The sequence below is a fragment of the Cibotium barometz genome, chromosome 32 (genome assembly GCF_041138505.1).
Source record: "Cibotium barometz isolate CiBa-2024 chromosome 32, ASM4113850v1, whole genome shotgun sequence".
Taxonomy (NCBI): Eukaryota; Viridiplantae; Streptophyta; class Polypodiopsida; order Cyatheales; family Cibotiaceae; genus Cibotium; species Cibotium barometz.
Window position 1 is genome coordinate 18,358,632 of NC_141077.1, and position 20,770 is coordinate 18,379,401.

General features: G+C 42.5%; 1 protein-coding gene and 1 pseudogene across 2 annotated transcripts; one reads left to right on the forward strand and one right to left on the reverse strand.

Moving 5' to 3' along the window:
* Positions 1-244: 244 nt before the first annotated feature.
* Positions 245-11,389, reverse strand: LOC147619893 (Thioredoxin superfamily protein). Of its 2 annotated transcripts, XM_086825754.1 has the most exons (8): positions 11,016-11,389; positions 10,879-10,925; positions 10,374-10,488; positions 10,150-10,194; positions 9,584-9,643; positions 9,320-9,415; positions 429-537; positions 245-354 (listed from the first exon to the last, which is right to left on the reverse strand). In XM_086825754.1, the coding sequence occupies exons 1-8, from the start codon at positions 11,382-11,384 to the stop codon at positions 338-340; spliced, it is 858 nt and encodes a 285-aa protein (XP_086681880.1). In that variant the 5' UTR covers positions 11,385-11,389; the 3' UTR covers positions 245-337. The 2 variants fall into 2 exon arrangements, with proteins under 2 accessions (XP_086681880.1, XP_086681881.1); XM_086825755.1 differs by having other exon boundaries at positions 245-537.
* Positions 614-8,177, forward strand: LOC147619894 (uncharacterized; annotated as a pseudogene).
* Positions 11,390-20,770: the final 9,381 nt, after the last annotated feature.

Genomic DNA, 20,770 nt, shown 5'->3' on the forward strand with positions numbered 1-20,770 from the left:
ATAACTATCCACATGCGCCCACTTTATCTTGAATTGAACATAAGCTGAATGCAATCTTCACTCCACTACTCACAAAGCTTCAAACCATCAACTCCAACATGTATAGCATAAGCCAAGTGCTCTCACATCCCCACTCATGCCATCAGCCCACAAGAGGGGGGGTGCAAGTCCATGCACATGGATATAGTGGATATCTTTTCATGGATAAGCCATCAATGCATCAACTTCAGTGGACTACTCTTAATGGAAAAACCATACTGGTTTTCTATTACTGTGTATACTTCCAAACATTGCTGTACAAAGAACCGCTTGGATGTAATGCCATCTGGACATAGCATCAAAACCTTGTAGACTACAGTTGCAATAGACATCAGCCTTGCATCATGTACAACCTTGACCATTCCATCACCCTAATATTCATGCTATTGCCGCTGAGCAACATATATTCAATACATCGTCTAAGGACGCATGGTCTCCTGTCCCTTCATCTTTTCTGGCATATAAAACTTGTGTGCCTCTAAATATGTACAACCCACCCTGCAAATAAAAAAAAAGCAGCAGCTTCAGCTCTCTTTCTCTCTCTCTCTCTCTCACGGTACCACGTGCCAGGATTATGAGGAGACTACAGGATATTGGTGTCCCTGAGGAGATGCAGTGGGGAGTATACACTTTGTATGAGTCAGTGATAGGCAGAGCACGTGCCCCAGGGGGCTTGTCGGATGCAGTGAATAGTACTATTGGGGTGAAGCAGGGCTGCCCTCGTTCACCCACGCTCTTTGGGCTATACATTGATGAGGTCTCAGACTATGTGGATAGATTGGGTGGCCCAGCTGGGGTGTTGATATCCATCCTACTATATGCAGATGACATTGTGCTTATCTCAGATACTCCTGAGGGACTACAAAGACACTTGGATGCATTGCAGTCTTTTTGTGTGGACAAAGATCTCACAGTGAACCTTAGTAAAACCAAGGTTATGACATTTAATACCACACAAGCATGGGTGACTAGAACACAGACGCAGTTTACGTTTAGAGGAGAGCCAGTTGAGTATGCCAGATCCTATGTGTACCTGGGGGTGACCTTCAGAGGGCCGCGGTTTTCTATGAGGGAGGCAGCAGAGGCTAGACTAGCACGAGGATTTGCAGCTTTGGGGCAACTTGAGAGACAGTGCGCAGACATACAGTTTCAGGAGCCACGCACGAAACTATGGCTATTTGACACCTTGGTTACATCGACACTTCTCTATGGAGCAGAGATATGGGGGCCTAGTCTTTTCCATAAGAGGGAGCCGTTGGCAGGACAGGACGGACCAGAGAGAGACTATTATGATGGATGGCAGCATATGGAGAGGCCATTAGTGATGATGATTGCACGCATGATTCGGAGCAAGTCATCTGTACCACATGAGATCATCAGGGCAGAGATGGGGACTGCCCCAGTGGTTACTGAGGCTTTGTTCCGTGCAGTTACTTTTCTCCATAGAATATGGGAGCTCCCTCAGCAGAAATACCCTCGCCTAGCACTCACTTCCTCCAAACAGCTTGCAGATGAAGGAGACACCCAGTGTTGGTATGCCCAGATGCGCACATGGCTGGCCTTGCATGGCATGAGTATTGATGCACTCCCGCCTTTTGCTTACAGCCTGGACTGCCCGTTCTTAGATCTCAGCCGTTCAGAGCTGAATCGGGTGATCAGGATGGACATTGTGAGACTAGATACAGAGAGGACATGGGTCAGGTCCCCGCAGCCGTTGGGCACGAAAATGGCAGTCATTTTCTACACCTCTCTTCGGATGGGTTTATTATACGCCATGCTTACAAGGACACACACTTCTCACATGGTATTCGGAGTGCTATTGGATAGATTTGCACCTCTTCACACCGGCTGAGGATAGAGACAGGTCGATATGAGGATATATCACTAGAGGACCGCATATGCCAGCTTTGCCATCAGGAGGTGGAGTCGGAGGAACACTATATATGTCGTTGTACTGTCTACTATGAGATCCGAGGGAGGGACCACTGCCTGTTCCGTGAAGGCTTTGGACCTTTGCGTCGGATCATGGACTTTGAGGACCAAAGGTGCTTAGGGCTCCTCATACTTGAGCTTAGACACCACAAAGAGAGCCTATTGAGGGACAGGAGGGCAGTGGGACCAGAGCCGCCTAGACAGAGAGCCCTCACAGATTTTTTCAGAGCCAACACCGTAACCCCACCAGCCTCTACTCCCCCATCTACATGCCTACCTGCCAGACCACTCTCCAGAGGAGTCACCCTGGACATAGCCATTGCCATCTGTAGAGCGAGACGCCCACAACCACGAGGATCGCGTCCACGACTCCCTCACCATCGGCAGATTCAACCATCATTGCCTGCCAACACCGGAGGAGTTTACCGTGACGATTCAGCGGTTCAGCTTTCAGCTCTTAGCTCTCTTAGGATGTTACTATTTTCATTCTTTCTTTCAGATTTGTTATGATGAGACATCATCATCATCAGTTGTACCTTGTTTTGGTCTCATGGGCCATTTCGGCCTTTAGGAGACGTTAATATATCTTTCTTTCTTTCTTTCTCACACACACACACACACACATCCCCCCACTCAACTTGTTGCCATCCAAAGGGTTGCTCTAACGAGTTTGAGGCGCTCTGCCAGCAATTTTGTTACAAGACTCTCCACACAATAAGCAGCATAAAGAGTGGTAGCAACTCCAAACACTATTGGCTGTGCTTCTCTCTCTCTCCCTCTCTCCCATCAGTCACGCTCTTGCCCTCTCTGCATCGGGACCAACAAGCAAGATGTATGCAAGCCCTCTCTCCCATCAGCCACGCTCTTGCCCTCTCTCTCTCTCTCTCTTTCGCTGCCCATGATGTAGCCTGCGCGCCTCTGTCTTTGCGCTGCCCACCTGCGCACCTCTGTGTGTAGGCAGTCGCCTGTCTGCTGTGCTGCGCCTGTGTCTGCTCTGTGCATAGGGAGTTGCCCTCCTTTTCCCACCGACCCTTGCTCAGGCCCCCAAGGCAGCAACTAGGGGGAAACATGTCTTAATCCAAGGATGGTGAAACAATCTTTCACACCCCCACAAAGGCACCAAATGCCTACCGCAGAAGATTGAGGAAAGGGATCATGTCCCTTGGCTCACTAAGGCTTGCGAAGATGGCCCGACGAGATGAGGCACTTTATGAGGAGATATAGCTACACATAAGGACAGAGATGAGCACCATGCTACAAGAGCTTGAAAAGGAATGGACTGAACAGATGCATGCCCAAAAGAAAGTGATATATGAAATGCTGAAGGAAGAGATATATGCCCAATTGAAGGGAGAAATGCAAGCCCAATTGAAGGGAGAAATGCAAGCCCAAGTACGGGTGAGATGGAATTAGCCCAAGCCTGGATGCACACGGAAATGAAAAAAGAGATGCAGAAATAGAAGGATGACATGCTTTGGGAGATTGGCACAACGGTTGCATCGTACGAAGGCACCTTGAAGACATGTATGGCTGACCGCGAAAAAGACATCACAAAAAATGCAAAACACTTTGGAATATTGTAAGGCAAAAGTGGCTGCGGGTGAGAAGGAAATGCATTCATGGGCTGAAATTGCCAATGCCACAAAGAAACAAATTGAGGAAGTCAGCCCATGGATTGAAGTAGTAAAAAAGTAGAAGGATACACTAGTCAATAAAGTAGAGGTGATGAAGGCTACATTGGAAGAGGAAGCCAAGAGACAGGCACATGCCTTACATGTATGCGTAGTTGGTTGGGAAGATAAGGGAAATCCCCAAGAGGATGCAAAAGCTCTTGCAACAAAAATTGGAGCCATTGATGTACCCATTTATGGAGCATGGCAAGCAGGCAGAGATGAAACCAAGGCGAAGATATTGATCATCAGGTTTGGTGACTTGGAGAAGAAGAAGGCCTTCTTCTCCAAAAGGATGGCCCTTAAGGGAGAAAATATTTATTTGGATGAGGACCTTACACTGGCACAGATAGCACACCGGAAGGAACACATGCTTGAGGCAAGGAAAGAGGGGAAATGGGCGGTATACAAAGATGGCCGAGTCATCATTACGGAGAGGTGGTCCGCTGCCCGACAGTGCGCGGCCTATGAGACCTTGCGATTCACGGTGTGGAATTGCAATGGAGCCCTTAGAACAGATGCAGGATACTTTGAGGATACTTTCAGACACAGTGATATTGCTGTGTATACGGAGATCCATCAGTGCACAAACAAGAGGCTTCCTGACGTGCGGGGTTATAGATGGGAATCAGTGTTCTGCCCTCAACCACGCACAGTGGGAGGCACCAAAGGATTTGGAGGAGTGGCAATACTTTTCACGGAGGAGCTTCGTGACAAAATACATGTGGTACATAGAGATGCAGATGCGAGGTACATGTGGGTCCGAATATGCAAAGAGGGGCTCCGCGAGCTATATGTGGGTATGCTACTTTCCCCTAGCCCACTCCAGGTTTACACCATCAGGAGAGTCGCCCTATACGCCACTATATGATGATATCATGAGGTTTGCCAGCATGGGAGACATATTACTATTGGGAGACTTTAATGCACGTACAAGCACAGAGTAGACAGAGTTGTATGATACTCAAGAGGCTATGTACCGGGAGATCACGGTAGAAGATGTAGGGTTGCAGAGATCAGTATAGGATGAGGGGGAGATTACAAATTATGGCAAGCATTTTCTCACACTCGGGAGTGCACATGGGTTGGTCATATACAATGGCCTATCGAGATGGCAAGGATCAGATGCTCTCACACACTGGAACTCTAAAGGGGGAGCGAGCACAGTGGACTACTTGATGGGATCTCCTTCATTGATACTTGATGTGTGGGGTTTCACGATTTTCAGTTGGCCCATTGGCATAGCAGCCGATCATGCATACTTGAGTTTCACACTAGTAGGTAGATCCCCGAGAGATGGGCCAGCCACTCATCTACCTAGGTACCCGAGATATCAATTTACACGTGAGAATTGGGGTTTACCGAGATGCAGTATCTGATGGCTTGTTTGCTTTAGACCTACATAGCCCTGTGGATGAGATTACGAGAGGATTGGCAGGTGTACTACATGCATCCGCCTCTTATGCGTTTCCCTGCACTATGATCCCTTCCACCTGCCCCGTAGCACTACCCCACAGAATAGTTGGTATGATGATGAGTGTCGTGAGACACGAGCACAACTACAGCGTGAGATTGCCATTGGGACTCACGCATAGATAGGCCAGGATGATCTTTCGGCGCCTTGTGTGGAGGAAGAAATGAGCCGACCCGGCTAAGTTAGAGGAGGAGATCTACCAACTCTTCCTGGGGAAGGACAGCAAGAGGGCATGGAAGATGTTTCAGGAGAGTGAGCCTAGAACTCTGATTACTGCACCTGAGGCATGGCATGCTTATGCTAGAGAGCTATATGATGCACAAGGACAGCCCCCCACCCCCCCTCCATTGGGAGGTAGACCGGCTAGTAGCACCTTTTTTACTATGCGGATGGTGCTAGATGCGATAGACAGGTTACAGAGGAAAGGCACAGGATCATGATGGGCTAGTTGGAGAGCACTTCTCATATGTGCGTGACACTTTGGCTCCGCTGATCGTACATGTGTTTAATCGTGCCATTTGTGAGGGTTTCTCGGCAAGCTGGACAGAGCATATCATTGTACCACTCTTTAAGTGTGGGGACCCCATCGTACCAGGACGATCATGATTGGTCATTACTTGGCCAAACTATATGGCTCTATATTGGAGTCGGAGCTGAGCTGCCGAGCAGAGAGGCATGGTCATCAAGCATAGGGACAGGCCGGCTTCAGGAGAGGATTTACTACCTTGGATCACATACTGACACTTCGGGCACTTATTGAAGAGGGTAGGGCACAAAAGAGAAGGATATATTGCTACTTTGTGGACTTCCGCAAAGCCTTCGATACTGTACCACGTGCCAGGCTTATGCACAGATTGCATGACATTGAGGTACCTGAGGATATGTAGTGGGGGATATATGCTTTGTATGAGTCTGTGACAGGCAAAGTCCGAGCTCCAGGCGGACTATCCAATATGGTGACCAGCATGATAGTGGTAAAGCAGGGATGCCTGCTATTCCCACCCTCTTTGGACTGTACATTGATGTGGTCTCCGATTACGTAGACAGATTGGGAGGCCCAAGGGCATGCCTGGCAGGGGTGTTGATACTCATCTTGTTATATGCTGATGATATTGTTGTAATCTCAGACTCTCCAAAGGGATTACAGAGACATCTGGATGCATTACAAGCATTCTGTGCGGATAGAGATCTGACAGTGAACCTTGGGAAAACCAAGGTTATGGTGTTTAAACCACACAGGCATGGGTGACGAGATCAGAGCCTCAATTCACTTTCCGAGGGGAGCCGGTTGAGTACGTCAAGTCATATGTCTACTTGGGAGTTACTTTCACAGGACCGCGTTTCTCCCTGAAGGAGGCAACATCAGCTAGATTAGCTCGAGGGCATGCGGCCTTGGGGGACACTTGAGAGGCAATGTGCACACATATAGTTTCAGGAGCCGCGCACCAAATTGTGGCTATTTGATACACTTGTCACACCGACCCTCCTGTACGGAGCTCCAATTTGGGGGCCCAGCATACATCACACATCTCAAAGAGGGACGGATGAGGGCTGGAGGCAAATGGAGAGACCACTGATTATGATGATTGCCCGCATGATTCGGAGCAAATCATCGGTGCCACATGAGATTGTTCGGGCTAGCTGGGTGCCGCACCAGTAGTGAGACTGAGGCCCTATTCTAGGCAGTTACCTTTTTACACCGGCTATGGGAGCTCCCTCACCAGAGGTACTCCCGATTGGCATTGACCTCATCCATACAGTTGGCAAAGGATGGAGATACTCATTGCTGGTATGCTTAGATGAGATCATGGTTTGACCTACATGGTTTGCGGACAGAGGCACTACCACCCTTTCAGTATCAGTACAGCCTGGATTGTCGATTTTTGGATCTCACCCACTCAGAGTAGAACCGCGTGATTAGGATGGATATCATCAGAGTGGACACAGAGAGGACATGGACTAGTCCCCTTGAGCCCTTAGGCACGAAAATGGCTCATTACAGGAGCCATTTTTTACACCTCTCACTAGATGATTTTATCACCCACCCGGCATACATGGATGTACACCTATCACACGGGATACGTTGTGCCATTGGACAGATCCGGACCTCATCACACCAGCTGTGGATTGAGACAGGGTGATATGTGCATTAGATCTCGGATGACCGTATTTGTCTGCTATGCTACCAAGAGCCAGAGATAGAGGAGCACTACATTTGCCGATGTACAGTCTATTATGAGATCCGAGGGAGATATCACTGCCTCTTCCGAGAGGGTTTTGGGCCGTTATGCAGGGTCATAGAGTTTGAGGATCAGAGATGCCTGGGATTGTTCCTACTTGAGCTCGGGAGACACAGAGAGACCCTCTTGGCAGATAGGAGACCGAGCCATGATGTACCTAGACAGAGGATCCTGACAGATTTCTTTGGCACCAGCACCAGCAACCCAGCCCACACACCTCCTGATACCTCCTCCATCGGGCCAACACGGCACCGGCCACGCTCCCAGGGAGTCACCACTGATAGAGCAGTCATCTTATGTCGTGCTCGTCGGCCACGCCCACCAGGATCCCGACCACGGCATCCTCACCATCACCAGATTAGAGCCATTATTGCTCGACATCGAAGGCACCTACCTCGCTTCTACGACCTCTCCATTCTAGACAGCCCCATGGCGGAGATATCTGATCTGAGGAGAGGGCATCACTTCAACTGATCAGCATACATGGATCTACTTGATATACATTTTCCAGTATTTTCTACTCAGTATCATCAAGGAGTCTTACTTACAATTCTTATAACTGTAAGACAATCACTTTATTGTATTTTTTAGTTTCATTTAGTTGTTCTCTTTGATGAGACACCAACTTTAGATGTACTCTCAGTTTTGGTCTCATAGGCCATTATGGCCTCTTAAAGACGTTAATACATCATTTTATTTTCTCAATTAAATTTAGGTAAAATGGCGTTTCAATGGGAGTGATTCCTTTTGTTTCTAACTGTTTCATCCGTTTCGTAGGAAACAAAACGGTTTTTCATATACACCCGTGACCCATTCAAATAACAAATCCAGTGATCTAAGAAGTTGCAATTCTTTAACCAAACATAAACTCACTGCTTTGGAATCCCCCAACCGAGCATGAGTAGCGTCTCCAAAACACTAGATAACTCCTTTCACTTTTGTCTTAGCCAACGACATAGGGCTCAAACAACTAAAGGGTATACCTAGATGAATCCAAGAACATGCCCAAATTCACCTTATAAGAATGTGCAATTTATAACCTCATGGTAGTCATCCACAAGACAATAAACCATCAACTCCATCATGCATAGTATGGACTGGATACTATGACATCCCCACTAACCTCATCAGTGCCCATAAAGGGTGTAAAGATCTCAACCAAATAACATCAAGGAAAGCATGTTCACAGAGATAGCCAGCTTACACTACAAAATAAATCTTGTCATCACTTGAAGTTTATGTAGAGGTTTGAAACCTATAACTTAAGGAGCTCTTCTCCCACTGATTATGGGGATGCCAAATATATATATATATATATATATATGCACGCACGTGCTACACAACTACTTATTACTTGGGATTGCACCAGGGACTTAGAGGCATATGATTTCACAACATCCTACACATACTACTTTGAAAGGACCATTACTTTACTAAAGAGAAAAGTCGTAAACAAGCTTCAGCCCATCTCTTTTCATTCTATGACTAGTCTAAAAAGCATATGTGCAGTCCATGCATTACAAGACTATAAAAACAACATGGTAGTCATCCACAAGATAATAAACCATTCACTCCATCATGCATGGTATAACTAGATAATACGACATCCCCACTAACGGCATCAGTGCCCAATAGTGGGTGTAGAACTTGGTATCAATATATGATCCCGCACAAACACCCCCCACACATGGAGTAGGCAGCACAGTGTTCTTGCCAAGGCTCTAGGTGAACCAACATGGTGGAGCTACCACCATGTGTGCCACACCCAACCTCTGAGGGGGTTGACAACAACTCCCACATGAGACAAGGTTGGGACCTTATGAAGGCCAAGTTTTGAAAATATAGAAAGGGTTGGCTAGCAAGTTGGGATGCAAATGTCTCAACGGGTTTGATAACTCCTACGTGAGACAAGGTTGGAATGCCAGTATCATGAACAAGAGATGGACCGGAGAAATCACTCTTACCTGTTGTAATACAGAGCCCCGATCCTCGGGTGTGGCATCAAGTGTGTACCCATTTAATGCTTTCTGGATTGTTTCAAGACGCCCCAATACCTTTGCCTGATTCAAAAAATTGCATGGTTTACACTATCTAGGGAGAGATCTTCTTCCAAAGGAGATCAAATATACAAAGAGTACAAAATAATTGATTTGCATGAAGCATTCATCACAAATATAGTGTTAATTGACAAAATCTAAAGACAATATGAGAAGTATTGCTTTGCTTACACTTGCAGGGTTGAAAAAGGTTCTGCCTAAACCGTAGTATAAACCAAGGGCATCATACGCCTGCAAGCATCATGAAGTTAGTTACATGTAAAGCCCCTTTTACCGTAGTAGTCAGAACGTTCCAACAGAATGAAAACATCAACCCCAAAATGCTTTGAAAACAAGGATATGGAAACCAAAACAGATTCCAAGGCCTTGCCATCATGCCATGTGAAGGGTCACTGCGTTCCACATACAGGCGCAGACAGGCAAACTTTTGTGAGCAAGATCAAGTTGATGAGTGCACAAGGTGATGGTGCTAGGGAGGGTTGGTTGATGGTGTTCACAATCTCTTCATTGGCAGCACACTATTTGCCACCTAAGGCTTAATGTACTGTGGCAATTTGGCCTTTCCCAGCTTGCCAACAAACATTCAACAGGGTTTTGACCTTGCCAACAGGTGCTAATGTATGCTGAAGACTTTCATGTAGATATTATGATGAATATTCATGGCATGTGTTAACTCGAGGTTAAAGATAAAACAAAGGAATCTGCAAATTCAGATTATCAACATGGTAGGGACATACCTTGCGGTTGGGGTCGGCATACAGACATTCTTTGGGAAATGGAAGCTACAAAACAAACATCACAAAAGCAAGCAAGAGTGGTTGCTGATAATTACGCAGTCCTTACAAATTTGGAAAATCCCTTCACACACACACACACACACACACGCACGCACGCACGCACGTGCACAATCATGCACACATATAACTATCAAAAGAATGAACATGTGCAAAGAAAAACCAACCCTTTCTGCCAAAATTCGGGCTTTGTCAGGTGTACCAACACCAATGGCTATGAGCTTTACACCCCCAGCATCAAATTTAGGTTTTGCATCACGCAGAGACGCAGCAAACTCCCAGCTGATCTCAACAAAAAAAGAGCTCCATTAGTAGCAAGAAATTATTAACTCCAAAAGGAAGAATTTCACAAAATAAATAAGTTTGTATACTACAGCTTTACTTCTACTGTAATCAATATTATAAACAAGCAATAATCAAAATTTAGCGGTTTCTGTAAACAGAAGAAACAGCAACAATGAACAAATATAATCAAGCTTTAATCATCAGCAGTTTTAATCCTTAATAGCTTTTATAATTATGCAAACTTTTTGATTGTTGATTAATTAGTATTCATCATTAAAAAACTGATCATATTTTAACAGAAATTTAATCCTTGCGGCAAAGAAAATCTATGCAAGGTGTTCTTTAATTATGCAAGCTGCCGCAAGCAATAATCAAGGTGTCACTCACCAGAGGGGGCAACCAAAGTGTCTGAGAAAGGCCACTACTGCTGTTCCCTGCGAACACAGGAAGGATGAGAAAGACCGTGCAATATCTAAGAAACTGAAATGAAACAAGTAGATATGGAAATGCTACGAGAGAAGCACATTGTTTTGGTCCCAAAGCTGTTGGAATTGCACAGGCAAGCCATCGCTGGTGAGGATGGTGATGGTGGAGAGCGCCTCGGCCTCTGTAGAAGAAGAAGGCGAAGAAGCCGTAGACATAGCCATGGCCGTGACCATAGAGCGAGGGGGTGACACATGGCCATAGGCATAATTATGGAGCTTCTTCGCACAAGGGTGAGAGGAGCAGGATGAAGATGAAGGATGGGAAGGGGTAACGGCACGGAGGTGAGCTAGACTTTGCTTCTCTTTGGTGGTGACATTAGCAGCGCTGGTGATGGTAGAGCAAGGTCTCCATGCTATCGCCATTTTTGCTGCACGCACCTTCACCCAAAAAGCCTCAGCTTGTAGCATATATTTTCTTATTAAAAAAATCTTGTATATATATATATATATTTATTTAAAGAACACCTTGCATAAATTTTCTTATTTGAAAAAAATAAAATTTTTAGCAACACCTTATAACTTTATATCTATGTATCTATCAATTCCTCTCCACGTGGCCAAACACGAGAGGAAGATGATCTTGGAAGCTTTTATCCTGTTGGTGGCTACCTTGAAGAACCTACCTGACCAGACTTTCACCGGCTTTGAAGGTGCCTTGATTGAGGAAGAAAAGAGACTCAAAGTCAAAGTGGGGGGAACCTCACAATATGAAAAGAAAGCTTTCTTCGCCAAAGGACCAAGAGCCAAAGTGAAGCACAACTTTTGTGGTAAGCCAGGCCACATAGAGACGGATTGTTGGAGGCAAGAAGAAAACTTCTAACAACAATCGAGCAAACATCATGATGAAAGAAGAGCCAAATGAAGGGCTTCCCAGAAAGAAGGCCAATCATGGAAAAGACTTAGACTCTTCTAGTCAATGGAAGAGAACATCCCTCTCACCTTATATTTATACCCAATCATGGAAAAGACTTAGACTCTTCTAGTCAATGGAAGAGAACATCCCTCTCACCTTATATTTATACCCAATCATTGTATTCCTACCCTTGTGTAAAACTACAGGCTTTAAGCTAACATTGTAGTAAATGACTAAGAGTGTAGGTCCGTAGTATGTATGGTGGTAGTAGTCCATCACTTGAGAGGGAGTGTTGTAATATCAAGTGATGTGGGGTAAATGTTTGGAGCAAGGGGAGGTGTGTTAGAAATAGGGTTGCAAGAATGTGTGCGCGCGTGCGCGCGTGCACACACACAATGGAGAAGCTCAAGGGAGCACATAATGAGATGATAGATAGATAATGAATGTGTTTTGTACAAAGATGATAAGTGTACTCCAAGATGGTTATACACTAGCATGGGGAAAAAAACCTCCTAAAGAGGAAAAAAGTGCCAATGTGTTCATACACATCACTACCAAATATGACTGTGATAGGGAGCCCAGACTAATCCCCAAAAGGAAGTAAGTTTAAAGCTTTGCAAAAAGCTTCAAACTTCTCTTGTGGTAGAGCGTTCGTAAACAAATCTGCCAAGTTGTCTTGTATTGGCGTATAAGCCAAGTTGATTTCCGCTTCAGAGCATCTCTCCTTGACATACTGATATTGCATCTCAATGTGCTTTGTGCAAGCATGAAAAACTAGATTCCTCGCAACTGCCAGCATAAAAAAAGTCACCTATATCTTCAAGACTTAGTCATAAACCTGGCTCCAAAGGTGTAGCCACAGGTTTATAGTCTTCAAGATTGAACCTCTTCAACAATGCATCTATGTATTTCCTCTGCAGCATAACAATGCCATCATTATGCTGCCAAAACTTAAAGCCCAAATAATAGTGCAATGGTCCAAGACCTGACATCTCAAAATCAGCTCTATAAAAACTGAAATATGATCATCACTAGGGCCTGTGAGCAATATGTCATCAACCTATAACATGATGACCAATAAAACACCCTTAGTTCTCTTAATATAGAGAGTACTCTTAGTTGGGTTGTTGCAAAAACCCTATGCAACCAAGTACGCATGTATCTTTTCGTGCCATGCTTTGGGAGCTTGCTTAAGACCGTATGAAGCTTTCTTTAATATGCATACTTAAGACCATATGAAGCTTTCTTTAATATGCATACTTATGATTTTGAACAAAACCATCAGGCTGAGATACATAGACCTCCTCATGCAAATCTCCATTCAAGAAAGCAGTTTTGATATCCAATTGACGTACATTCTAACCTTTTTGTGCTACTAATGCAATGATACTCCACATGGTAGTTTTACGACATGTGGGTGCAAAGGTTGTTGCACAAGCCTAGCTTTGTATCCCTCAACACTGTCATCTGCTTTACATTTCAGCTTGTAAACCCATTTCGTATCAATGGCCTTCTTGCCAAGAGGAAAGTCTACCAAATCCCATGTATCATTTTTGAGTATTGAATCATACTCAGATTGCATAGCACTCATCCAATTTTTAGATTCCTTTGCTTCATCAAAGGAGACAGGTTCCTCTTCATCACATAAACTGGTAATAAGAGCATAGCTTGCATCAACATGAGATGCATGATGAGAACTTGCACGTATTCTGCTAGGCAAAGGAGTGGCCAATTTGCTGTCTCGTGGTGTTTGCACTAGCTATTTTGGCATACTTTTTTACTCCTCAATTTCCCTTCTTTCCTTATCAACTATATCATCCACATTTACCCCATCAATAGGCTAATCTGTGGGCTGAAAAACATGCTGATTTTTGTAACCTATGTGGGCTGATTCTCAGCATTCCTTTGATTACCCAATTGCTCTATATCAATGTGTCCTACATTGAACAGTGGAAGGAGAGTGTCCAATATGTCTTGCGAACATACATTTTGCTGTTTTTTACATGAAAACAAGGGCTAAATTGTATCTTCCACAAATACAACATCTCTACTCACAAGAATCTGCTTGGTAGTAGGATGATAGAGATGATAAACTTTACTTTTCGAGCTTTACCCCACAAAAATACATTTAACAGCCTTATCGTCAATCTTGCTGCGAAGTTGCTCAGGCACAAGTGCATAAGCAAGACAACTAAAAATGTGTAGCCACAGAGGGCCTTTTGCCATTCCAAGCTTCAAAATATGTAATTGTATGCAAAGCCTTTGTAGAATACCTATTCAAACATATTTTGCACACATGACTGCTTCTAGCCAAAAACTATGAGATAACTCCTTACTTTGACCATACAACGTGCCATCTCCATGAGAGACCTATTTTTACGTTTAGCTATAACATTTTGCGGAGTGTATAGGGCACAATACATTGGTGTTTTATCCCATGATCAGCCATGCATACATGAAACTCCTTAGACGTACACTTCCCCCCTTGATCAGTACGTAGGGTACTAATCTTACATGCAGAAGCATGTAAGATTAGTGTTTTATCCCATGATCACCCATGTATGCATGAAACTCCTTAAACATACACTCCCCCCCTGATCAGTATGCAGGGTACCAATCTTACATGAAGTATTTTAAACCATAGCAACAAAGTGCCTAAAGCACATAAAAACCTCTGATTTCTGTTTCATTGCTTAGGTATATTTGGAATAATCATCAATGAATGTGAAAATAGAGGTAGCCCCCAATGCATGAAACTCCTTAGACATATACTCCCCCCCTCGATCAGTATGCAGGGTACCAATCTTACATGCAAAAGCATTTTGGAACCATAGCAACAAAGTGCCTAAAGCACATAAAAACCTTTGATTTCTATTTCAATGCCCAAGTATGTTTGGAATAATCACATCAATGAATGTGACAAAATAGAGGCAGCCCCCAAAAGATAGTGTCCTCATAGGACCACATACATCACTGTGTATAAGCTGCAATTTTTGGACAGCTCTAACTGAATCATCTTTGGGAAATGATGCTCGCTGCATTTTTCCAAGAATACAGTCCTCACAAACATGTTAGATAGGGACTTCAAGATGTGGCAACTCAGACACCATGTCATAGTTATACAAACACAACAAACTGCTAAAGTTCAAGTGACCAAAGCGTGCATGCCACAGCTTAGCATCACCCATTGCCTTTGTGGTAGAAATTATACATACAACATGCTGTGTCTTTCATATGCATCTAGTCTATAAAGGCTATGAGACAAAGTACCAGAAGCAACACCTGTATTGTCGTCACTACGATCATGAACAATACTTTTGTCATCCACAAACTCGACCACTGAGCCAGCCTTAGTAATGGCAAAGACAGATAACAAGTTCTTCTTGATCCTTTGGCACACAATACATCTAAAAGCGTAATTGTTTCACCATTTGTAGCATAGTGAGAACAATTTTACCAACTTGTTTTACATGATATGAGGAGCTGTTTGCACAGTTAACAGTGTTTCCCTATGGAGCAGATTCAAGTGATGAGAACAAACTGCAATGAGAAGTGACGTGCTTACTAGCACCAATGTTAAAATACCAGATAGGTACATCTATAATAGCCATGCAATGAGAAGTGACGTGCTTACTAGCACCAATGTTAAAATACCAGATAGGTACATCTATAATAGCCATGCATACATCCTTATGCGAAGGGTCAAAACTGTACTACATAATAAAAGCCCAATCATCATGTGCATAGTTTGTAGATTCTTCGTTTTCTGCATTAGATGTTGACGCATCAGCTATACAGCCATACCCGAGTCCTTCTTTATCTCCTTCTCCAGCCGTTCCCTGCACTCATTAATATAGTGACTAGGTTTCTTGCAATACTTGCATTTTTCCTTTTTCTTTGGCTTGTCGCTTTCCTTGTCTATTGTGTAGGCTTACCTAACGACTCTGATTTCGACTTGTAACTACCCTGAGAAAAGGATTTACCTTTGCCTCTTTGTTGACTAGCAGCAAAAGCCTGATCTCTTGTATGTATGACAAATCTGTTTGCCCTAGATAGCAATTCTTGGAAGAGCATAGAGACCAACTCCTCAAACTTCAAGGCATTTAAGTTGCCTTCCATTATGAGTATGATGGGTAGAAGCAAAACCTTGATATGAGTCTGGCAATGCATTCAAGACAGTAGACACCAATGAACTGTGAGGATATACTTTATCAACACTAGTCAACTACTCCTTAAAATCCTTGATTTTTTAAGGTTTGTTCCTGCGTAGGAGGTATGCTATGCTGTGGTAATGCACCATGTGAGATTGAGTCCGTGTCTACAGATGTGCCTTCCACATCATATTCATTAGAGGAACCAGGACGCTTCTCACTACCGACCACAACATTCCACAACCCTTTGGCTACTAATATATGCCACATCATATAGGACCATAACGGGTAGTTGGTCTTGTCAAGTTTATCTGACAGGAAATAGGATCTTGGGGAGACACATCACTTACTATTCAAACGGATTAAAATATAAACTTCAACTATTACCATGAGCAAGATAGCATAAAAGCATAAATAAACACATGAGAGAGTATTAGGTGCAATCTATCCTCCCTCAAGAAGTGTCGGCCCTCTTCCACTTCTTGAGTATTTATGCTTTATTAATAAAAATATCCCATAAGCCAAAAATAGATTGCACGCTTATGCATGGCCTTGCCCTTTACAAAAATGGGGGTTGGGTAAAGTGTTCCTATCTAACTACTAAAGGAGAATTACAAATAGAACCCCAAGGGCTAATTCATGTGTATCTAACCACTAAAGGAGAATTATAAATAGAATCCCAAGTGCTAATTCACATGTAAAATAAATAAATTGATGCCCAAGTATAACAAAAGTGGGCGGCTTAATAGGCCCACGCCCGAGTACATCAAAATGGGACGGCCAACAACAATACAAAATCTCGTAGTAGATACTACGGCAAAAATACCAAAGTGAGAACCATCCCAGTAATAGTTCACGCTATATCACTGCCATCACATCCCATACATTTTGGCTTATGAGCACAAAACCCATCAATCTCACCAACCTACACAAGGTTGTCCATTCAAACACATTATAAATTAGCAACATATGTTAAAAGTACACGATAACACATAAGTATTAAATTCAACACCTAGTTCCAGCCATCCCTAATTTCATATAATCTTAACATGGAATATTAGAAATCACCCAAGTGCCATACTACAAACATAGTGGTAATTAGGCGTCCCCAATTAGCCACAGAAGGATGGACGGACAAATCGTGATATCCCTCCTGCTCGGGATAGCAACTATTTTCAGTTGATATGATAGCAACTATTTTCAGTTGCATCATATCAACTGGCTTGTGTTTGAAAGTAAGATTGGGTGAGGTCAGGATAGGTGTGGAAAAACCGCTTAGGCATCCATTTAGTGTTTTCGTAAGGATGATTTTTGAAGGTCAAAAGATATCTATTATACATAGTACATGTGCAAGTAGTAGTACCCATTTAATATGTCTATCCGAAATAAGTGGTTGAGAAAGCAAGTGTTTGATACTTTGCTGGATCAGTTTTTATAAGAAACTCTCAACCCATCAAATAATGTTTCCAAAATTTTAAAGCATGGACTACAACAGACAACTCTTTGTTATAGGTGCTATACTTACTTTTAGCTGGACGAAATTTCCTACTCTCAAAAGCAATAGGATGACCATCTTGCATTAATACAACACCAATGCCCTTACCACTAGCATCGGTTACAACCACAAAGAAAGGACATGAAAAATTAAGTAATTGTAACACAGGTGCATAAGTAAGTGCATATTTTATTGCCAAGAAAAGATTTCTCTTAGAGTTTGGTTCATTCATAAGGTTTGGTTTTCTTGAGAATTTTAGTGAGATGATGTGCCTTATATGCAAAATGACGGACAAACTTGCGATAGTAGCTACACAACCTAGAAAATATCGTAACTCATGAAGATTCTTGGGTCACGATGGCCATGATGCAATAGTTTCTATTTTCTTGGGATCAACATGGATACCCTTAGCAGAAACTATATGTCTCAAATACTCAATCTCACTCTCAAAGAAACTACTCTTTTTGGGATTAAGGTAAAGCTCATTTTCCTTGAGCAAATTAAATACAATTTCCAAGTGCTTTTTGTGCTCTTCTTTAGATTTACTAAAACTAAGATATCATTGAAAAAGAGAACCACAAAGTTTTAATGGCCAAGAAAGATCCTATTCATCATACGACTAAAAGTCGCAGGAGCATTAGGAAGACCAAATGGCATCACTAAAAGCTCAAAGTGACTAGTATGAGTTCTAAAAGCAGTTTTATAGATATCTTGCTCGGTCATTCTTACTTGATGATATCTGGATTTTAGGTCAATTTTGCTAAAGACGATGGCTCCCCTTAATTTATCAAGTAGATCATCAACTCTAGGAATTGGAAATCTATTCTTGATAGTGTTCTTATTGAGAGTCCTGTAGTCTACACACATACGATAAGTACCATTTTTCTTCTTTACAAGAATGACTGGCGCTCGATATGGTGAACTACCTGGTCTAATAAGTCCTCGAGAAAGCAATTCCTCGATTTGAGTTTGAATTTCACTTTGCTCAAGAGGGTTAACTCTATAAGGTACTCTATAAGGCGGTGCACTTCTAGGAATAATGTCTATGTGATGATTCTCTCAGGACATGCACTAGGGAGTCTAGGAGGTAACTCATTGAGGAAACAATCAGAGAATTTAGAAAGACTCATGGGATGTATCCATGGGAGGTGGTTCTTCAGCACTAAGCCGGTTAACCAAAACTAAGAAAATTTTCTCCCTCTTCCTCAAAGCCCTCTTGGCCTTCGTATGGCTCAAAAGTGGTTGATCCTTACCTTCAGAAACTCCTTGTAAACAAACATTCTTACCATGATGCATAAAAGACATTGTGTGCTTTGCATAATCAATATGTGGTGTGTACTGATGTCGAAAAGGCATTCCCAAAATCATGTCAATACCATGCAAAGGTGCTACTAAGAAAGTACGTTCATAAAAAAATTATGCAATAGACAAAGCAAGATTCTTCACTTTCTTAGTGCAATTATGCCTTTGATTTTAGAAAGCAGCCTTTACTTTAAAACGAGAAGGAATCATGTCAAGATGAAGAGCATGTGCAAGATGTTCAGAAATAAAATCATGTGTACTACCATTGTCATGCAAGGTTGTGATTTCTTTATCATGAATTTTTCCTTTCATTTTAAGTAAAGTATGTGGTGAAAAAAATTAAGGATCAAGGTAAGAAGTACCTTCTTGATCAGATTTACCGTTGAACTCGTTACCATCAGACTCTGGCTTGTAGTTGTCATCGTAAGCATTATCATCGTCTCCAGTACCAGTGTCTTCATCTCCATCCACCATGTTAAGCCGAGCAATTGGCTTCTTGTTGTTGTTGTTGTCTCTTGGACACTTATTAGCATAGTGCCCCCTTTGATGGCAAATGTAATCAGACATTCTTCACTTTTTCATCTCGAGTCGCTAAATTTGGAACATTTGTCTTCTTTGGTTCTTGACTTGCTCCATTATTATTGTTGCCAATCTTTGGTTCTTGACTTGCTCCATTATTATTGTTGCCAATCTTTGCTTTATAGTTAAATTGCTGGTTTCTTTGATCTTGACCCTTGTTAAAATGTTGTTTGAATAAAGAACGCCTGTCAAAACCACTAGAAGATGTCGAAGCTTTGGAGAATTTAGAAGTACGATTCTCCTGTTTGGAACCTTTGCACACCATTTTTCTTTTGACAATTTAAAGCAAGATATTTAGCAAAGGTAAGAGTATGAGGATGAAACATGTTAACCTCTGCTCTAATCTTGGGATCCAACCTTGAAATAAACTTACTTTTAAGCTTCTTTTCATGCACTTTTTCTATAGACTGCATTTGAATGAGAGCATTCCAAAAATATTCAATGTAAGTTTGGACATCCTCCCATTTCAACTGTCTAAGAGTGTCCCAATTTTGTTGGGCTTTGGCCTTGTACTGAGGAGGTAGAAAGTGTCTTTTAATTTCATGCTGAAAATCCTCCCAAGTACGAGGTCTATGTCACCCATTCTTGGTAGCATTCCACCATAAAGCAACATTCTAAATCAAATGATTTGCAACGCACTTGACCTTGTCTTTCTTAGAAAATTTCTCTCCCGAAAAATAGTAATCAAATTGGCGAATCCAAGCTAAAATAATGTGTGCGTCCTTCTTTCCATCAAAATTTTGAAAAGAGAAAGCCTTGCGACTAATGCGAGATTCTTTCCGAGCCGTTTTGAACATTTAAAGTTGCTTTCATCGTTCGAAGAATAGAATCCTTGTCATTATCACTTCTTTCAATATCATGCTTGTTCCGTTTATGAGATTTCAATTGGTATTCTAATGTAATTTTATGAGTCTGTTCATTGACCAATTGTGCTTGCAATGCAGTGAGTTGCTCTTGAAAAGAAGGGAATGCAGGAAAACTAGCCATAATTGATGAAAAATAGTAAAAGTTTAGAAATACTTATAGTAGTTCCTGCTCTTTATAATAATTGTGAAGTTCGTGTAACCTGTGGAAAAATAGAAGAGTGATGTGGCCGTCCAACGCAATCTCCAATTATCCGAAAGTCGGTGAAGCATCAAAACGTCGATCAGTGGAAAAATATTAAGTACTAGAAGAGAATTTGAGCTTCAAAAGAGTGAACGATGACCAATTTTGCAAATTCTATAAATTTTGATTTGTTGTAATTCTGCGTTTAGAATAAGCGTGAAACATTGAAAATTTTTCAGTTCGAAAAAGTGTACATTTTTTAGAACAAGTGTGAACTACATTTGAGTGTGTAAGAAGCAACCCACTCTAGCCGTGAAGCCGAGTATAGGGCAGTATTTACAACTACATTTGAGTGTGTTTATCTCAA

Bases quoted from the DNA above. Each gene is read 5' to 3' on its own strand.
- LOC147619893 (XM_086825754.1), bottom strand. From the start codon at position 11,384: ATGCTACAAGCTGAGGCTTTTTGGGTGAAGGTGCGTGCAGCAAAAATG. The intron at 10,926-11,015 runs GTGCTTCTCTCG...CTGTGTTCGCAG, and splicing joins AGCTTTGGGACCAAAACAAT to GGAACAGCAGTAGTGGCCTT. The intron at 10,489-10,878 runs GTGAGTGACACC...TGTTGAGATCAG, and splicing joins CACTTTGGTTGCCCCCTCTG to CTGGGAGTTTGCTGCGTCTC.